Genomic DNA, 22,557 nt, shown 5'->3' with positions numbered 1-22,557 from the left:
TTACACGAAGTCGTACATTTTTTTTTTCTTGACTGACATTCTTAGCGTAAGTCAATCGTCTCCCCCACTGAAACTTAACTTTTCTTTGGCGATCACATCTTCTTATCACCGTCAACCAACTTTTTTTACGACAAGATTTTCTTATTTACAATTTTGGTTTTTTATTTTTATCTGCAAGTAAGCATTCCTTTTCACTAAAAAACTTTTTTCCCTAAGAGTGTAGAGTTATTATCTCGTCAAATACAAAAGTTTCTATGAGTAAGAAAAAGTATTTGACTTGCTGAAGGTTTTCTTGCAAGAACATAACCCATTTTTCTTAAGTTAACAACACTGACGACTTATTTTCGAGTCCGAAATCAACTGGCCTTGCGATAAACAAAGCATTTCTTTGGCTGACGGAACATCCTTAAGATGAAAACCCTTCAGCAGATAAAATTATTCTTTGTTTGATTTTCTTCCTTGGACAAATAATTTTCTTTTCTTCAAAAATCAAAGTCTCTATTTAGCAAATAAAATGTTTTTCGAAAAAATTCTAAAACCAAAGCTTGAAGCACGTCTGACTTAGCAAACTTTGGAGTAACACGGAGGTCCCCTCGAGTACAGTAAAGATTACTGTGAATTAAATATCAATTCCTACCCTGAGCAAACATGGAAATAATAAACAAATTGTCTTTCTTGAAAATTTATCATATATTAGTGAATTTATTTTTGAGGGCTGACCGACGAAATTTCAGCTGTAATCTGACAAAACAACTACATCAGGTTAACGACAGCAGTGACAACTTCTGTTGAGTAGTGTGGTTCACTAGGCTGACTCATTCCATTTAAAATATGTACTTAAGTCACTGCATCGGGGCCAACGACACTGATGACAAGACTAAAGAGTCATGTGAGCGCAGAACTAAAAAAAAATAAATTAATAAAACATTGCCTGCATGTGCTCCGTTTGGCTTTCGTTTGCCTGTCTACAACTATCTTATTCTGTTACGAACTTCAAACACAGGAATGGAATATAGAATTGAAGCCAAAGGCCAAGCGCTGGGGCTTACGAGGTCATTCAACGCTGAAAGGGAAAGTGAAAGGTGCAACAGGAGGATAACCTCGCAGTTACGCAACGAAACAATCGTTAGAGATGGTGGAAAGTTAGATGGAAGAAAGAGAATATGAATCGAAGTACAGTAAAAGGAATGAAAGAGGTTGCAGCTAGGGGCCGAAGGGACGATGCAAAGAACCTACGAGGTGCACTGACGGCACTAACCCTCTACGGGGGTAACTTAAAATATAAAAAGATACTCCGCAAGATAAAACAAATAAAACGAAACTTCAGAAGATAAAAAAAAGAGAGCCCAAAGTCCACACATACAGACTAACTGACCCACGCTTTGTCATCCAAATACTAATGCATTTGTGGCAATTTAAAACCTTGTACTATCTAACGATATTTGCTGATGAGAGGAGGACTCTGCCGATGCATCACAAGGAAAATGCATACTACGTCTGAAAAGGGAGGGAGCAAAGTATTTTGATAACGTAAAAGACGATAACGACTACCTCAGTCTAGATGTGTAGATTACGCAGAGGAATTCTCTCTCTCTCTGAATATATATATATACAACAGTATATAAATATATATATATATATTATATATATATATATATATATATATATATATATATATATATCTACTGTATATATAATAAATATACATATATATATATATATATATATATATATATATATATATCTATGTATATATAATAAATATATATATATATATATATATATATATATATATATATATATATATATATATATATATATATATATCTACTGTATATATAATAAATATATATATATAATATATATATATATATATATATATATATATATATATATATATATATATATATATATATATATATATATATTTTCCAAGCGCCTTTTCTAGTTCTTGAACAACAAGGGTTTTGGGATGAGGTTGCTATCCCCAAGCCGCCTTCTGCTCCCTAGCTGCAACGTACCCCGTTCAGTCTAATTACTAGGTACCTAATTCAGTGCTTAGATAAAAAAAAAAAAGGTAATGTGACTCAATATACCCGGCAAAAAAGAATTCAGGCTCGCCCGGGGTTTGAACTCCGAAGAGAGATGGTCCAGAGATAACGAAAGCATCACATCAAAACACGGCTGAAATAATATATATATATATATATATATATATATATATATATATATATATATATATATATATATATATATATATATATATATATATATATATATATAAATAACCACCTGGGAAAGCAGATCTTGGATAAATAATGGCTTGAGCATTCAACCATTGCCCTTACAAATATATCAACAGATTTGTTGCGTGATTGCTGTCAAAATTTCTCATATTCTTAAGAGCCTAACAAATGAGATTTTCTTAAGCTAAAAGCACAGAATTGTTGGACTAAATTATACTGGGGGCAGCCTCATCGCTGGTAAAAGTATGAATCCAAAGTATTATGTTATACTGAAGTGTATTGTATGTATGAAATAAACTTTTGTAACCACATGAGGCAAGAACTTCTTTCCATGTACATAATCTATGAAGAGGGAAGGTTGCAATAGCATTCCTAAATACTAAAAGAGAATAATTATAAAGCTGTATTATAAAGCTTTAAGAAGAATGTTTGGAGTCAGAGAGCAAGAGCTAGAAATGACACCATAGGGGAACTCAGAGATGTTCCTTATGTAATGAGATATTGATGGACATGTCCTTCGCACAACACCTGAGAGAACAGTAAGCAAAAGAGTCAGATGGGCTCCTGTGGGCACCAGAAGAGTTGAAGGACCCATACCTACTTGGATGAGGAGGCAGGACAGGAGTGGATTTTGTGGAAGATGAAGCATAGGGAAGGCGTGAGTGGCAGAGTTTCACGGAAGCTCTCTGGGTCACGTGGCGATGATGATGAAAACAGAACGAAACAGATACGTCACCAGTGCTTTCTTAACACCGAGTTGGAGAGGGTTATGTAAATAAAATATGCAGCATCGTTGTCTTTCCTAGAATTAGGAGAACGAGTTTTTGACGTTAGGGTAGAACTTACAAGATCAACGCAAATTTTTGTCGGCGAAGATTGTGGTTTTCCAACCAGATTTTATTGCAACCTGACTCATACTCTTCCTCACTGGATGCAAACAGTTGAGGGGGTCAGTTTACGCTGGTAAACCAGAGAAAGAGCACCTGACTTTCTGAATGATTCAACAGAGAAGGCGCCACATGACTTGGGATATAATTTCACTGGTTCAGCTCATAAAGAGTCAAAGGAACTCTGAGGGGAAATATTTGAAGTTTACCTGTCTCTCATTGTTACACTTCTCGCTGCTGGGAAGAAATACAGGCCGTTGGACGTTGTCGGGTATGATACATAACAACATACGCTCCAGACTTTAATTTAGGGGTTTAAGAAAAACGACAGTTACCAATTCCAAAAAGATGTCAGGCAGGGCAGCCGATCGAGACTACGGTCTCTGTTATGATTTCACACCCCTCCAAAATACCAAATCAAAAGTCCTTCAAAAAAGGCATCGATGATGACTTTACCCCATACAAAAATGGGAAAAAGCACGTTAAAAGTAGAAGAAGAAGAACCTGTCTCTCATTGTTACCTTGAGGAAGGAGTTACTAACGTGACAAGTCATAAGAGTTGTATGGCGGTCCTGTGGTTAGACTGGAATCAAGCATTCATCTAAAATTATGGCCAAGTTATGAACTGTATATGAGTTTGCTGGATGGAAAAGAGTATATGATAATTACTACAGTTTTTAACAAACAGAAAGCTGAGAGATGTTTTTACAGTCACGAGAACTGTAAGGCAAGGATGCCCCGCTTAAATGTCGCCCTATATTCAAGCATTAAAAAGTTCCTTATTGGAGGGTGGGTAGAATTAACGGCTAGCACGCTGTTGGCCCAGCGTTCGATTCCCTGACCAGCCAATGAAGAATGAGAGGAATTTATTTCTGGTGATAGAAATTAATTTCTCGTCATAATGTGGTTCGGATTCCACAATAAGCTGTAGGTCCCGTTGCTAGGTAACCAATTGGTTCTTAGCCATGCAAAATAAACCTAATCCTTCGGGTCAGCCCTAGGAGAGCTGTTAATCAGCTCAGTGGTCTGGTTAAACTAAGGATATACTTAGCTTTTCAAACATTAAAAACAAAAAAAACAGGAACCATTCCGGAAAGTTCGTCACAATTTCCCGAGGTCTCAGATTGTGTGAGCTGTAATGGCGGCGCAGGACAAGGAGACATTTTGCTGTTCCGACGGTCAGGGCGTGAGGAAAAACACCCGCCCCCAAAATATCCCCCGAAAGCCGTTAACTTTTGGTGTGGGTATGTCTGACCTACAATTGGTCAAATATCCCTGGTAAGAGAGATCAACCAATGTCATGCCTGAGGGGAAAACGAGATGGGGTAGGGTGAGAGAAATGGCCGCGTGCCCACGACAAAACGCCTTTGTAAGGTTTCCGACTCTGGCAATGACTTGTTATTGCCCATCGCCTCGCGCTATTCCGTCGTTGCGGCCGGTTACCGCTAAGTTACTTTAATTTTAAGTTCCTTAGATACTTGGGCCCTTGTGTAAGTTTTAGTTAATACAGATCATTGTTAAATTTACCACCTGTGTCTTATTTAAGCATGACCCACAGTACTGCAGCCTGACCAGGGTAAGTCGACCCGACGAGGACGGGGCAAACATAAGACCACCGCACATTTCTGGCGCACGCATCTCACCGCAAGAAGGAACCATTCTCGTTTGATATTAAATAAACATCTGCTTTCGGAGAAGCCTTTTCCCCATTCACAATATGCTCTCCGACAACCGAAGTCAATTTCGGCCATTCCGGAGTGCGTGTATTTTTAGGTATATAATACTAAATAGTCATGCTGCCTTCATTTGCCTAGCTTAACCTAACGTATTAACTTCAGCCTTACCCTTCGGGGCTTCGTTCAAAACAAGCAATGAGCAACATTTTTCTCTCACTACTTTTCAGAAAATTAAGTATGGATGTCTTACAGTAATCACTATCCGAGTTAGGTACTTTAAAAAGGGATACAAAAATGAAAGAACACAACAGTAAATAGTTTTTATTGAGGAGGCGCCCGATGCACACACATTGTCCTGGTGAAATAAGTGGAAGATGGGGGTGTATGGGTAAGGGTGTGGGGGTGGATGTGTATAGGTTAGGGATTAGGTTGTATGGGATGGTACATAATGGGATTGTGGTTGCTGACGTTGGGCTAGATAAGCAGGAGTGAGCACGAATAAGCATTTTTTTTTTTTATCTTAAATATCTGACATGAGTCGTACCATTGAATGATTATATACATATGAACAATACATATAATATATGTATATAGAAATACATATATATATATCCTTGACAAATTCTACTAAGAAAAGGGCTCAGTTTATTGATACATTCTCATTCATTTACACATTTTTATATTTACAGCGAGTTCCCGGAAAACATTCACTGTTTAAAGACAGATATTTAAACCTACCTACTAAATGATCAGAATTTTTTTAGATTTTATATATAAAAATACTATATTGATATATCAATATACACTGAGTATGATACGGGAAATGCATGTATATATGTATGTGTATGTAGTGCAGAACATTCGTGATGATTACACATTCGGATGTATGGGTCGTAATGGTGACATATTAAGTGAATGATAATGGAATGCGTGACGTGAACATACTCGAGTAGAGACAGTAAAATTCGTGTGAGGCGATTGGCTACCCAGAAAGCTCCACTGATGACGTCAACTGTTTGCGGCTATCTGACTGGCCAATGGACAGAAATAGGCGAAGACAGCGCTTTCTTCTTCTTTTCTTCCTTCCTTAATAACTGGATCTGGTGTCATCATGTACCGAAGTCCACTTGAAGCACATTGATTCTTTGGCGTTCTTTTAGGTCAGAAGATGTAAGTGGCTTTGGGTTATCACTGATTAGGAAGCGCTTCAAAGACTCTTGTATAGAGTTATGGTTCATCATTCCCGTCATGATATCACTTGAGCAATTTGAAAACAAAACGACTAAAAAACATTTAAATCTTTTCTGTAAGGCATTTGATAAAAATAAAAACTTTTTACCTGTTAATTATACTGAATTTTATAACTTATTTTTTTAGAAGTCACGATGCAAGAACATTTTAATTCTGTTGTCTTTGGGATATAGTCGAACAAAACAATGTTAGCATTCCTGTAATAAGTAAAGGTGAAATGAACAGCCTAGCTGCATGGAAGCTTAGGTTACTTAAGCGAGGAAACAGTTACAAAAGAATGATTAAGATTAACGGTTCAACTGTAATGTTAAAATGGTACGATTGTCAAAACCTCCAACATCGGAAATATAAAAGCAATGTATATACAGCGCTGTCTAAGAAATTCTAAATGATTTCAACTATTACATGCTAGTACGAGTTAATGACCACACCGGATAAAGGGTGATTAAATGCTCACGGACTGAAAAGGTTAAACAGGATTTGAAGACGTGGAACAATTTTGATTCTGTCTTGTCTCACTGCTTAGAATAAATGCTGTTCGTTCACACTTTTGTTCAAACTTCACATGGAATGCTACCGAATAATGAAAGCACCTTCTGTATTAAGCACTGCTTATGGTCAGTTGGCTTGTTAACCGATCCCAGACACCACGTTAAGTCAAGTTTCTATACTGTATATAGCACAGTGCACAAGCTGCGAATAAGTACTAATATCCAATGTCTCATAATCAAAATTGCTATGTTCCCTACATACGGTACCTTTCGCGAACGTATTCCCAAGGTATTTGCCCTATGAGCCAAGTGAATTATCATTTTTCATTTCTTTATGGACATTGCTTTCTGTTAGATTAATCATGTGTGCATGGATGATTTTTATCCCTATAAAATTAAGATTGAGCAAGAACTAAGTGTCTTAGATCAAGGCTTATCCTCTGAAACGGACGGTTTTAAGTCTTGTCAACTATTTTTTTTTTCAACTTCAAACACTCTGTAAGCATAAAAGATGATATTCTTTTCAGTCTGAAATTGTCCCCATCTCAATGACTCCTTTACAACAAGTTTTCGTCTTACGACTGGCATTTGAATGTCATAAAAAAACTCTTTCTAAGAGTAATAATTTTCAGTTATTTTCACACGGTTAAGCCCTGACCGACTTGGCTTTTCAAAGGAAAGGATGTTTCCCTTTATGTCCGAGAGATTTCCTAGTAGCAGTCTGGAGCTTAACACCACAGTTTAAGCCTCTTTTAAGCAATTGGGTTTGGAAGCTCTCTCTTGCTATACTCTGACTTCTTGGTGGCCTCCTATGTTTTTATTATAAGCCACTTGGACTTTTTCCCTCATCCTGCAATCTCTACAGGCTGTAGGAAGTTTTGGGGAATCTCTCAGGCTGTACCAACTTCCCTTACATGAATTTTCCTTCAGGTTTCTTAAGGTTTTCTACGTCTCTTACAAACCCGCCAGACTTCTGCCAAATTTTCCTTCAGCGATGGGCAAAATTATACTTTGATTTTGCTATTGCTACTCCACGCTTTTTTCAACATTTCCCTACGGTCCACTAATAAACCACTGTAACGACCTCCTCGATTGGCTGTAGGTTGGCCATATTCCAAAGGTCCACATCAAGCTTCGTAAAGCCTTTCAAATCTTACCACATTTACGATCATCCGTTCAAGGGCCCATGCTGGCATACGGCCGGGTTAATCCAAAACCAGACAATCGCCGTTTTCTACTAGTACTGAGCGGACTGGTGTTTGAACCTCAGATTTCTTGGTGTTCTCTAAATTCCCTAAACTATTCACAAGGATGTCCTACCTATTCGGATTCTCTTAAAGGCTTCCTCAATGCTGTCAAATTTTTCTTCTTAGATTTCTTTGGTACGTAGCACTGTCAAAAAATTCTGTCGATTTCAAAAGGGCCGCCCTTACTCTTTTTATCCTATGATTAGTATCTGAATGTTCATTTTATTTTTCCCTGATAAACGTCCTGAAACTGTGAATTTTCGTAAGCGTTTCCATAAAACTGGCCTTACTTCTTTTTCACAGCTTTTTTGGTTGTTAAAACTTTATGCATGGATTTTGTATGGCCCATCACATCTACTTTCTATAATTTCTTAAAAAGCCTTGAAAGTTTTCTCAAGTTTCTCAAGAGCTTAAAAAAAGGACCACTCAGTTTTTTCAGCAAGACTTTCTTTTGGGCTGTCAAAAGCATTGTTGGCTTCCTAAATTTTCTAAAGTAATTTTAACCAATCTTTGAGGGCGTTTTCTTAACATTCGCGCACTGAACAGGATGTCAAGAAAACGTGAAACGCTTTAACCAGTCTTCAAGAACAAATGGATAATTAACATCAAACTCTTCTTCAGGTATTTATGAGAGCAGAACCGCTCTGTCAAATTTCAGTAAAACTGAAAGGCTTACGAAGCTACTTAGAATCAAAGTTGCGGAAGGAATGGAAACAGTGACTGGAAACATGAAATCAGAATGCATCACGATGAATAATATAATGGATGCATATGAATAACCGATGAAGGTCAAAAGAATTAAAGCCTACGGAAGAACCTTCTACGTTTCTTGGAAAAAAGTAAACAAATGCAACATCTATCAAAATATTCTACAATATAAAAACAAAATTCGGGGAAAGTCCCTAATGCTTTACTCCGTCACCGATAATGGATAAATATGATGCATTACAAAAATCTACACTAGAGATTTCATACACTATTAACTACAACTTCAAGAGCAAAATATCTTTCCTAGTTGAACAGAATGTCGGCTCCTGGTGCAGGATTTGATGCTGGAAATGTAAATCTTTTAGTGTTGACCGTTTATTACAATAATGTTAATATTTATTAGTAATATATAAAACTTTTTTCAAGAAATGATTATTAGTCTATCATTCTAGAAAGCAACATCAGTTTTTGCGATATTTGTCTAAAGCCCCAAAGGTATCATTTAGGTCTTCATAACAGGTCCTTTATATAGCTAAACATAAAATACACAATCTGACAAATTTAGCAAAGAAAAACCACACACACACACATATAAAAAGTGTATCTGCGTGAGAGCAAGTGAACACAGGTAAACCATTTTCATATTTAGAGAACCATTGTACGAAAAAATGTGAAATCCTAGCCGTCATTTGGAATGCTTCGTATTTCTGCTAATATTACCTAAATAGCCATTTAGCGTACTATATGAAAAATTTCCTCTGAATTAAACAAAAGGATTCTAGTTATTATTCATTAATCTCACAAACATAGGTGTAAGCATTTTTCCTTTAGATTTATAACCCATATAACTGCGTTCCTTTTACATACGCGGTGAAGGTATGGAGATTCTCTAAGTTGCCAGTGTTCAAGAATTTATATTATTTCTGGTACCCACGCTGCTTTGACCTTCCATATCGACATGGCTAAAATTTTGACACAGGGAAAGTAAGTGTCAGCATAAATCCCACACCAAGTCCAGAGAGGAAGAAGAGTCAAGTAGACTTCATTTCTGCAGGGGGGGAATCAGTCTCGAAGTCTGCCTTTTGACTATAGCCAGTTCTGTAGTAGATAATAATAATAAAAAAAATCTGCAACAGAAAATAAATCGCAGTTCTTCGCCGCCCTGATAGATGGATAGCACGAAAATGTTCTTTCATGAAGGAGAGAACGAACTTAGTAGCGACGAAACCAAGCAAGCCAGTTAACCTTACCTGAGAAAAAAATAAAAAGAAAAAGAAAAAAAGTAGATCTGCCTACATTAGAAGTAATAAAAAATCTCAAACGATTATGTTTTGGCGAGAAAACCATAGTACTCATTTACATAATTTACCATGGAGAAAACATATAAATGAATAAAAATGCAAAGCTATCCTCAGTTACTGAGATAATTTTTTTGCTTCTTTGCTAGAAAAAGGAACCATTAACTACATAAAACTACGCTGCCCTCACCATAACGATATATACAACAGTTTCTGAAAACCTAAGTATGAAACATGAACTTCCTGATATTGTACGGAATGATAGGAGTTGAGACATTAAGGAAAGTATGCAGCATTCAGAGTAATTTGTAGAATACAAGTTCCTGTACTTGCTGAAATTCAGTCAATTATCTCAAAAGCGTATGTGTATGATATACATCTATTATTATTATTACCGAAACAATGTAACTGATGGAAACAACCAGTGCCCCTGCAGACATGAAAAAATTGTATGGTGGTCAAGACTGATTCAAAGTCAAAAGGCGACCACAGAGCTGTTTTCCTCCGCAAACGTCTTGATTGAATGGCTTCATAAGAACTACACCCGTCTTTTTCCGTGATAACATCAAGTATGGGATGGGGACTACACAAGCAGTTCATTTGAGTTTTGACACAGGGTCGATGTATGCAGTCTTAAGCACTACCGAACTGAATTTACATAGAGTTCCAAAGGAGAAACTACATTTTCTACCGTTGGCATAAAAGTCGTTTTCTTTCATTCACTGTAAATTGTTAGGTAAACTGCAGCATTTTGACTCACCAACGTTAACATTCGTTGGACATCAATCTACTGTCCTCTTAAAACCTCCTCTTTATATTATGCATCTTGAGTGAGAGAATGTATCATGCGTGATGAGGGCTATATTTATCTTCATTTTCCATTCTGTTAACTATTTAGACACCATTCTGTTAACTCTTTAGACACCACGAGTTCGCACAGCGAAATGGAAACGTAGGCCTACACAACTATGGAACCCTCATGTTTATGTACATCACAGTGGTTTGAAAAGTTTACAATGTACATGCTGCACGTAGGCTAATACCATGTGCAATCTACATTAACCTTAAAATATATTACTAGAATCGGATATGGAACACTCATTCGGTTTGCAAAACAAAAGCCCTTCTTACTCTCATCTCATTGTGAATCTTGCGTTGTTCTAGACGCCTGTGTGCCATTCTGTCATTACGAGTAAAGGGGTGAAGGGGAGTGGCTGGATGCTCTTCTTAGTTTCCTTAAGCCTACTTCCAGGTTCCAATCTGGAAGCTTTGTTGATGAGTCTGACTTAGTGCATTGTCGTCAGTATTTGGTGACTGAAAAAGTTTCTTATGCCTACGATTTCTTCAGTCTTCACATTTATTGTTCTGTGAAAGCACTCTCGATTATCATTTGATTTTCAGAACGTTTACGATCATTTGCTTAAGATAGAGAGAGAGAGAGAGAGAGAGAGAGAGAGAGAGAGAGAGAGAGAGAGAGAGAGAGAGAGAGAGAGAGAGAGAGAGAGAGAGAGAGAGAGAGAGAGCAGTTCGTTTACTATGGCTATTCCTGAAGGTACAAAGGAAAATTTAACGCCAATAATTATTCTTCATTAATATCATTATTGCCACCAACCATTTGATTAATTTTTTACATAATTACACCACTGCTTTACATAAATTTCGTGCTGACACTGATTCGACTTGTGCAGGAAAGATCCCTCGATTTACTTACGCATGTGCAAAAGAGATCAAGTGCAGAATCACACACTGACACCAAAAACTATTTGCTTAAGTTTACTTCGTGATTGATTTAATAAACTCCCTTTTATTTATGTTCTAACAGACACGATTTCCTTTCTGTGTCCATCTGTAGCTATCCACTTTACAGCCCAACCAACCACCACATTTTCACAGCAACAATCAAGTCACCACTTTTCCCCCGTCCGTGCTTTTCCACGCCAGCGGAATCATTCCCGACGTCGCCATGATATGTCAACTGGCGCAGCAACAGTCTTTGGTACTGGAGGAGGAGGAGGAGGAGGTATGCCATCGACCTGGCCGACAGAAGGTCACGCTCTTTCAGACCCACTCGATGACGAACACGCTCCAGTAGATGATGTTTAGGACGGTAAAGGAGACGGGGAACAGGATGCGAGAGACGCGGTCGATCAGAATTGCCCTTTCGCGGAGTCGACCGTGTTTCTGTGAAGGAGAGAGGACAAGTGTGAGACGTTGATCTATCACGATGCACACAAACTCATGTATATATATATATATATATATATATATATATATATATATATATATATATATATATATATATATATATGCACGATATAACACACGGAGTGCCTTATCACAAAAGACATTTTGAAATTATATAATTTAGAAATATATTAATGGTGCAACCTACCTCACCATTATTATTATTTCTGAAGGACAGTGAAGATGTATTGGTAAAAATAGTAACACACTCTTAAGCTGTTCTTAGTTCAACACACCAGTTTTTAAGAACTTCCTTTTATTCTGCATATCTTTTAATAGGATTGATTATCATTCGTTGATTATTACCATCATAAACAATAAAGACAAAAGCACTAGGTAAAAAGCATATTTTGCCAATGCAAACCTCTGTAAGCACATACAGTACTGGATAGAACTGTATATCCACCAGAATTGGTGAACTGAGGGGATCCGCAAGAAAACTTGAATGTTAAGAAAAACATTCTTTTTACCAAAGCTAGTAGTGCGAGACTGGCCGTTTTTTTAAGGGTAAAATGATTCAAAACGGCAGAGATAACGAGATGGTTTCCATGGCCACATACAGTCAAATGTATCAACTGGTTTTGAGATATCCCGCTAACTGATACAGACGAGTTGAAAAAATTATATCGAGAGAGAGAGAGAGAGAGAGAGAGAGAGAGAGAGAGAGAGAGAGAGAGAGAGAGAGAGAGAAACTGTCATAAGCAAAGTAACAGATAATACAGACAATGGAACTATCAGTAGTGAGAATAGAGTAGAGTTCTATATGGGCTTCGAGATATTCCTGTTTACTAGGAACAGACTAAATAACCATATCTTATTTTTAGAATCAATCAAGACAAATGTCAAATTCCCTGAAAAAGAGTCATTGCCTTGTTTTTCCAGCTTTTATAGTCTTGACTGCTCTTTCTCCACACGTGCACACTCATCAACACACCGACATACATACATACATACATACATACATACATACATACATATATATATATATATATATATATATATATATATATATATATATATATATATATATATATATATATATATATATATATATATATATATATATATATATATATATGTATGTGTGTGTGTATTAGAATTGTTTGGCTACGATTTTGCTTTCGTACCTTGGTAAATGCAGCAGTTCTTGAATTTTCCCTACATCAAAATGTGGATGTGTATAAAAAATGTTTAACAACTGAATAAATGACAGAAACATGTTATCTGATTAAAGCGCAAATTAATTTGAAAGGTTTTCTGTAAGTGATTAAAGTCGAAATACAAAAGTCCAATGGGCAAGTTTTAATCAATCTCATTTTCTCTAATCTATGTAATCGCCAAGTAGAACCCTGTACATGCAATGACCTGTAACAACCTTTGCTGCTCCAACAAATTATTATAAGCAAGAGGCAACATGCTTATGTGAATATTGATAATAACAGCCCATAATTTAAAACACTTAATACCAGTCTATTTATGAAGCCATTATTTCTTGCTATACATAAGGTGCCATTAAAAACACATTAATCGTAATAAACATTTTACGGAGGGGAGATCTGTAAGGAACATAAATTTCCATTCCATATTCTAAGTACCAATAAATAATCATGAAGGCATCCCCTGTTCACAGAAAACAATCTAATAGCTTCAAACTAGACCAGATTTACTTGGAAGACCTTGGAAAACTTTCACGTTTCCCGTGAAGACTTTGAGGAATCTTTCAAACCAGGCCCCTCAAATGAATTATGCAAAACATTCCAAACTTTGCCCCACTAAAATAAAGTATGCAAGCTATTGGCTCAGTTTGTCTCGTCGCCGACTTATATCAGCACGTATTTTACTTAAGCCACAGCCTATTTCATTTGCCTTAACCAGGTTTATGATGAACCATCCAGAAGTTAGCTTGTAAATATCTGATGTAAGAGTCTGGCTTTGCCTGGATGAATGGCGTCACTGAGCTGAGAAAGAACTCTGCGTCGGTGATTGGGAGTAACTGATACGGACCCAGATTCGGAGTGTTTACTTCGTCTTTCTGCTTAGCTTTTATTACGATGCATCGAGTAGTAGGACTGTTGCTCTTGTCCGCTGTAGCACTGAATGTAATATTTCTATTAATAGCAATTCATTTTCAACAGATATCTAATAAGAATTTCTGATATATAATTCTTCCATAACGATGGCAATGTCCTTCATAACATTTGCTCTAGACAAAAACATTAATTATGGGCTCAAATGGGAAAAGTCAGGTTTCCAGTTTGCCATAAGAATAAAAGCTAAGCGAACCTTGTTGGTGCAGATACCGAAGAGGTTATGACGGCAGTTCTGTGCTTTCACAGCTCTTATTTTACAGGCATTATTGTATAATCCAGACTTTAATTACACAACACTGAAAAATGCGATGGTAGGTGTCACGACAGTTCTCTCTCTCTCTCTCTCTCACACACACATAAACACACACATACTGTACATAGCTACAAAAATGCTTAAGAAAACAAAACGCTCTCTTAAAAACACAGGGAAAAGGGTTTCTCTACTTAGGAGTAAACGAAGCAAGTCAAATATTAACTTACAATGGGAGAGGGGGCCTGTACATGGCACGTTATTTCCCAAGTACAAAGGTATAGCTCATAAAACTTTCCCTTGGCCTAGCGTCTAAGAATGAAAAGCAACGGCATTCTTAAGTACAGCAGCATTGATGTTCTAGTAGCCCTCGGTAACAGAAAATACAACTCAGGGCTTGGATACGCACGTACATACAGACATGGATTTCGATAAGATACTGGCTGTAGAACTTTTTCCCTTCTGCAGTAGTATATGTACATATAAATGATGATCTACTCCCATCCCATTAAAGTTCGAATTATTAAGCGCATCTAAAGATGAGAACACTTTGGAAGTCAGGACTCCTATTCGTCATGTTCGGAGAGCCTTTGGGAATATGACTTCTCTTTTCTTTTTCCCCTTTGAATTTTACATCTGAAACACGGAATATGGTTTGCCACCATGATGGCTAAGAGGCAAGTCAATAACCTCATTTGCACGAATCCTAGGAATAAGCTTGGTTACGTCCGATAATAACCAGTGTAAAAAAAAATTTTAAACTTTCGACAACTTTACTCGAATTGGGATGATTTCAATTCCCTCGCATATTCTTATTCTCATTCGTAACTTTGTTTCAAATACTCTACTTATATTTTCATCTACCGACTTGAAAAGCGTCTTGAATTCTTCAGAATAAAACAATGTCTGTTTATGTTGAAGGATTAAAAAACTTGGGTTATTCGCTTATTAACGTATGCGTGAGCGTGACACAATGAGTCTTTCGTTCATTCATTTCCACGTGTCTTTTATTAGGTCTTGCGGATCCTATTTTAGTACCACTATCTGACTCGAATTCGTATAAGGTCATTTGTAAAACTGATCTTATTTGGTGTCAAGACATAACTACCATCCTGGAGAGCATTCAAATGAACAACTGGGATCTCGTAAGCTTACAAAGACGGGGGACATTTGCAAATCTCAAAACGCCTTTCTTCACTGGAAATCTCTCAGTAATTTTACTATGATTCATAGAAACCTATGACTGTTCGCTTGACACTTCTTAGGCAAGTATCTCGTTTAAAAATCTTGACTACTATTAGCATCTTGGCAACCTGAGAGAACTCAGAACTCTAAAATATATTCAGTAGTTTAGAAGTTGAAAAAATATTATAGTCTTGTTACTATTATTACGATAGCAGAAATCTAATTGAAGCCTGGTAAACTTTTAATAAACAAACTATGGTAATGCATATCACAACTGCTTTCACATGTGCTAAAGATAGAGTCTTCTCTTTCTACATTCTTCAGTACGAATGTTTTAGTTTTAACATTGTTATGCTGAATGACCTCTGCAATGGGAGGATGCTCCCATCTCTATAGTGATCAATGAAGTTTGGAAATGCTGTAGTAATTGAAGTCCCTTTCAACGTTAAGAGCGAGTCGCAAAAAGCACATCTTATAAAAGATTCTGTATTATTACAGTATTATTATTAATTTTCAAATTCATTCAAATCTTAATGAGATGATATACGAGGCTACCGGTTCCGTTAACTACTCGCAAGCCCATTTTAGAAGCCTTGGGTTGTTGCTATTATACCACTCCTACTGCTGTCATGGCAGCCACTCAAGGGATCCTATTTTCAATGTTTGCATTTTAAGTGAAGCCTAGGTACACTATTTTGACCAGAAAACTTTTATTATATTGCTAACATAAAAAGGCCTACTCATCTCAAATGCAATGTAATGTCTGTTTAAATGTTTTTCATAATAATTTTAACAAAGTGGCATTAACTCATCACTCAGCGCTTGGGCTAAAGACTAAATTTAAAATCAATCTAACATAGAACAATCATTCTTGCCATAAATGTTATTTCATTATTAGCATCCTTTCCTCATTCTATTCTCTTCTATCATGCTGGATTCCATATCTCTCCAACCTCAAATTAAATGACGCTAAGTATTTCGTGAACAGCAACCACATTTTATAGTGCTGTCCACTCTCAGCTATACTAGAACTTTTCCTACAGTCTCTGATTCTGTATTTATTCCTTTTCATACATTTACACTGACTTCATTTATGCCTGGTGGGTTTCAGTGAGTGACAATTACGTGCAAATTCTTCATCTTAACATCCCCTCAAGTATTTTAGTTCATCCTCAACCCCGATGGCTTTACCATATGTCTGATTGCCGTTCCTTTCTATATTCATCTTTCAACACAAAATTACTCCCAAAGTTATTTACTTTAAAGTGCTCGTATGTTATATGAGGGTACATGTACGCGTGCTTTCATGTGCTATTTTTCTGTACCTTTTTCACATTATACCAACAGCTTTCATCTTCTTTCCAATTAACTCTGGTTTACTTAATCAATCCGACGAATTGCTTTTTTCTCACTTGCGTAATTCATTACCTTCATTTGTTCGGTAATGAACACATCACATCAATAAAATTCTCGTTTCAATCTGCACCCTCCAGTTCAGTGAGGGAAGCCATTCCACCGCTTCATCAAACAGTTGTTTAATTTCATTCAGAGCAATACTGTCTTCTAATAATCTTTTATGTTAACTTTTGCTCTTTGACAGATATCAAATATAACTGGGTTCACTCAAATAGCTGAAAGCTCCGCCAATTTCTTAAGTAAAGGAATGAGTCGCATTTATTTTCTCTCTCTCTCTGCCTCTCCATCTCTATTCCATTTACACACAACATTTTATGAAGGAACACGTAGTCATACCAACTACACTCACTTCGAAACGCATTTTCACAGAACAGTTTTCATTTCCTTTATTCCTTGAAACACTATTCTCCTTTGTCAGTCATTCAAGTAACCAAGGATATCAGACGGCCGCCTTTATTAGAACCAGCTTCCGATTCCAAATCTCTCTTTTTTCTCTCTCTCTTCCTTTCGCTTCAAAGGCTGGGTAATCATCGCTCTCTCTCTTCCACTATCTTTCTTTCTTTCATTACGGAAAAAGATTTGTGGGACAGCCAATGGAATTTTCATCACAGAGTTCTTGTACTTGCGTAGGAAAGAAACCATCCACTGAAATCTTTGCAGAGGAGCGAATCATCCAAAATTTGCAACGATAAAAGAGAGGAATAAACAGACCAGCCTCACAAAGACTGGCACTGAAGTACACACAGGGACATCAGGACAAAAAGGAAGGCACCGCTCCCTATGCATATAAATGAGAAATCCTTGACAGGCTGACCATTTGACTGGCACAGATACTTTCTTTAGTCCACCGCCCCTACCACCATCCCCCACCCACGCATCCCTCCTCCCATAAGGAAGTGCTCCTGCCTGCCTTAATTATGGCCTTAATAAGGCAATGATCTTTCAGTCACTGGAAGAGCAATCGATGTTATTTTTCTAAAGAGACACTATAAAGGAACCGATGGAGAATGATAAGTTTAAAAAATAAGAATCCTAAATCAGACGGGGGAATGAAAACATAGAAGCACAGACACAAAATAAAACGTGAGAAAAACTGGAATGTAAAAGCAAAAACTATCATGGCAATTGATATTTTGTATGTAATGGCTAACAGGCATCGTGAAAATTAGCGTTCTGAGAAACGCGTAGCTCTCCCATAATTCTTAGCTTTTACATATTTCAAGAGTATTCTCAACTATACTCTAAATGCTTAAGGGCCTTGAAGTAATTTAGGGTTTTTCTTATAACTATGGGATATGAATTGCGATGAAAGGTCAAGAGTTTTATCAGTAGGTAGAACTTTGCACAAATGTATATATCTTCAACGAAACTTAACCAAGCACATTTACAATTGACATAATGGCTAGATACAGACAAACAGTCTGAAATGAAAAAATATAATCAGCAGAATAACGTTTTTGAGGGTATATTGAACTGAGCACCTTCTGTGAACAAAGAGGACTGTGTATGCAAATGGGTTAGTACCTTAGAGATGTCTTCTCTCATCTCTTGTGAAAAAAAGCGAAGTCCTTGAAACCATTGTAGCCAGAAAAAGCAAAGTGCACCATCTTTTCAATTCCATTTGTAGATGCTACTGCTACGGTGAAAGCATATGTGGAAGAGAATCCCAAACTCGCTTTACAAAGGTGGGAGGGCTACCAAATAACCCTCACTTTTCTAGAGTGTTATTATATATATATATATATATATATATATATATATATATATATATATATATATATATATATATATATATACATATACATATACAGTATATTATATATATACATACATACATAAATACATACAGGCATACATTAATATTTTTCTGAATGGTCTTTTCTGTGTTTCAGAATGAATTTTCTTGACCTTTCTATTATACATTTATGGAAATATGTCTGATAAAGTCGCCAGAAAACCTATGGCTTATTCATTTAAATTACACATATACACACATGTCGCATCTTTTGAAGATAAACAAAACAAAACAGCATAATAAATAAAAACAATAACTCCATCTCTGTTAAAAAAAAAAAGATGCCAAATAAAATGCAGGAATGAATAGGCTATCGCAAGCTATGGCAATGAGTTCCAATTCGCTTTGTATTTAACATGTAATCTTCTAAAAGCTCACCATCTTGGATGCACAGTACCCCACTAATTTCGCGCCTGGTATCTGTTTTTGTGTGAACTCTTCAAACCTCTTAGCACTGTCTCCAACTAAGTATGAATTCTGAAATATTACAAGTTACAAATCACAGAACTGATTACACACTGAAGGATCATATTTAAACGCCATACTTGCACTGTCATAACAGTACAAGAAAACATAAAACGTAAATTAATAATAATAATAATAATAATAATAATAATAATAATAATAATAATAATAATAATAATAATAAACAAAGTGAATCAGTAACATATCCGAGTAATGATTCTAATAAAACTGCACACTGCGCAACAGCGATTTTAAAATATATTTAATGTCCAATCAACAAAATGAACAAAGGAATACCTAGGTACCTCTGTTTTGTTATTTGAGGATCTTTTCTTAGCATCAGCATTTCTTCACGAATTTCCATAGTGACCTCAATGTCGTCACCTTTTATAATTTTTCATTTTCAGTTCAATAATCTACAGTACATACACACGCGGGTGTACATATATCTATCTACCTATCCATATATATATATATATATATATATATATATATATATATATATATATATATATATATATATATATATATATATATATATATATATATATATATACTGCTGGCCTTGGAACGAATTTTTATAGCTCGTGTTTTTACAATTTTAAAATGAATTCCTTGACCACTCTCCTTCATAGAGCCATTAACCTGACCTCAAGTTGGTCCGCATTTCATGCTGAGGTGGTTATCCTCAATGATTATTTTAAGAGTAATTACTACCCATCAGTGATTTCCCACAGAGCTCTCAACAAATTGCTTAATTTGAAACTTAACCCCCACCCCCTTTAGTCCATAGTGCCCCCAAATTATGTTTGTATGCAAGATTCCCTTTTTTACATGACAATAGATTTCGGAAAAAAATGTATCAGGTTATTCAACGGACAGTTACCCGCTCTCAATCTCAAGTTAATCCCAGTAAACCCACGAACCATTGCATCTCTTTTCCATGTCAAGGACAAGATTAGCCCCTTGTTTACTTCCGGTGTGATTTATAAATATAATTGTCCTAGATGTGATCTCGGCACTTACATCGGTTGTACCAGGAGGCTGCTAAAAGTCCGAATCTCCTCTCATCAAGGAGTTAGTTTTAGAACAGGCTGTCGATTATCCAATCCCGAGCAGTCCAATGTAAGGAATCACAGCAAAATTTGTAAGACACATGTAGATGCCAAGGATTTTAGTATTGTGGGGAGAACCCGATACGTGGAAGAGTTAACCACACTTGAATCTATTATGATTAAATTAACTGTCCCTGCCCTTAATCACCAATCAACTTCCACCCAGCTGTTCATCGCTTAACTACCTGCTGTAACTTCTTTATTTATACTCCCCCCCCCTCTCCCCTCCTTGCATTGCTTGTCTGTGTCAGTTTGCTTTACACTACCGGTGTGGGTAGGTGTCTTTTTTTTTTTTTTTTTTTTTTCGTATTGGCCCCGGCCTTCTTCTGCTGTTCTGTTCCTTTTTAAGCACTTAAATATTTTTTTTAAATATCTTGTGAGTGTTTTAAAGGTTGTCCTTTTTTTTCTTTTTAATTGTCATTTAACATGGTGTTAAGTATATAATGTGTATACCTTTTAGTGTTAATACACAGTACTGTTTAAGTTCATCGCTTTTTCAGCCTGGAAGATGTATCAAGAGATACGAAACGTCGGCGTAACAATAAATGGATAAAGAAGAAAGAACGCCTTTCTGTTACTCCAATTTGCCTGTTGTTTGAGTGTCTGGTCCTGTCTTCATTATATATATATATATATATATATATATATATATATATATATATATATATATATATATATATATATATATACATACTGTATATATATATTTACATATATTTATATGTATATATATATATACTCTCAAATATTAAGCTACAAATGTTGGACAGTACCAGAGTCAGTCAACCTCGGAATAAACACCGAAGGGGAATTTATAAATGATAAGCGATCCGTCACCGGGTGGAGATAGCCCAGTGGTCAACGTCACTGACAGGTCGTGGATCCCCCAACCAATCGGTGGGTTCGTGTCCACCTGGTGACGGATCGCTTACCACTGATAAATTCCTCTTCGGTGTTTATTCCGAGGTTGACTGAATTTTATATCAAACGGCATTTGTAGCTTAATGTTTGTGAATATAAAAAGTGCCACGGTGTATATGACAAATTATATTATATATCATATTATATTATTTTTGTATATATATGTATACACGTATACACACACATATATATAGTATATAAAACAAGACTGTCAATTTAATACAGAAAAGAATATTCCTGGAAATTCGATCAAAACTCCTGGCCATCCTGATAGAGGGGCTCTTTCCATCTTGGAACGCCTACGAAGCGTAATAGTGCTAATTATGATCTAAATAACGACTGTATCTTAATTACACAACAATTCCCATCTTATTCATCAACAAAAAATACATACGTAGGTCCTTTGCTGCAAAATTAAATGGCGTGAAGATGTACAGTAATCGCAAAAATTACACATTTCTTCACATTTCAAATTAAAGTGATTAGCACTAAATGTTACATAATGTAGGAACAATTATCAGATACCTCCTCGCATGAAAAGAGCATCTAAAGCACGTACAGATGAATATCTTAAACTTTACCATAAGAACACACAGAGTTAGTGTTTATTTAGACAATTCTGGGGAGTACATTTAGCTCGAACTAGTTTCAAAACTACCTTCGGCTAATCTATGAACAAACAAATATTCAGACATAAAACATTTACTATCCAATGCCACTATTTCCAGCTAATTTGTTAACCATAGATGCATATATTCCAACTTGAACACAAATGCTCACCAGGGAATCAACCTGTGAGGGAAAATACACATCGAGGGATCTACATATGGCTCGCCACTGGGTTTGTAACATTCTTTTGTTGTGGTGTAGAAAACAAGTTCACTGAAAGAATGAATGCAACAGAGACAGCTAAAGTAAGAAAATGCGAACCATATTGTAAATGGGTAATGCACTGGGAGGCCTAATGCAATAAGTCTGCATATACAAGAGCTTAGATTCGGAGAGAGAGAGAGAGAGAGAGAGAGAGAGAGAGAGAGAGAGAGAGAGAGAGAGAAGAATGGACATACAACTAAAAATTAAATGAGAAGAGGGAGGAGTCTGACCCGGTTTTAATTCCTAATGTGTGATTATTGCCTGGAAGTTGCAGTATTTTAATCTGAATCCAAAATGCGTGCCTTCTCAGCTTCATAAAAAGTACGATTTACTGTCTTTGGAATTTTACTCAATGAAGTCTTCAGTTTTTATATCGCCAACACATTCGGCTGGATCAGA

At 36.3% G+C, this 22,557-nt stretch overlaps 1 protein-coding gene across 1 annotated transcript in view; it reads right to left on the bottom strand.

Moving 5' to 3' along the window:
• Positions 1 to 9,556: 9,556 nt before the first annotated feature.
• LOC136838665 (glycine receptor subunit alpha-4-like) overlaps positions 9,557 to 22,557 on the bottom strand; it is an 825,852-nt gene continuing 812,851 nt past the window's right edge. The window contains exon 19 of the mRNA XM_067104011.1: positions 9,557 to 11,985. Within this exon, the coding sequence (XP_066960112.1) occupies positions 11,863 to 11,985 (123 nt within the window). The 3' untranslated portion in view covers positions 9,557 to 11,862. The remainder of the gene's footprint in view (positions 11,986 to 22,557) is intronic.

Source organism: Macrobrachium rosenbergii, chromosome 5, assembly GCF_040412425.1.
Source record: "Macrobrachium rosenbergii isolate ZJJX-2024 chromosome 5, ASM4041242v1, whole genome shotgun sequence".
Classification (NCBI taxonomy): Eukaryota; Metazoa; Arthropoda; class Malacostraca; order Decapoda; family Palaemonidae; genus Macrobrachium; species Macrobrachium rosenbergii.
The sequence above is the reverse complement of the archived record's forward strand: the minus strand, read 5'-3'. Positions and strand labels throughout refer to the sequence as shown.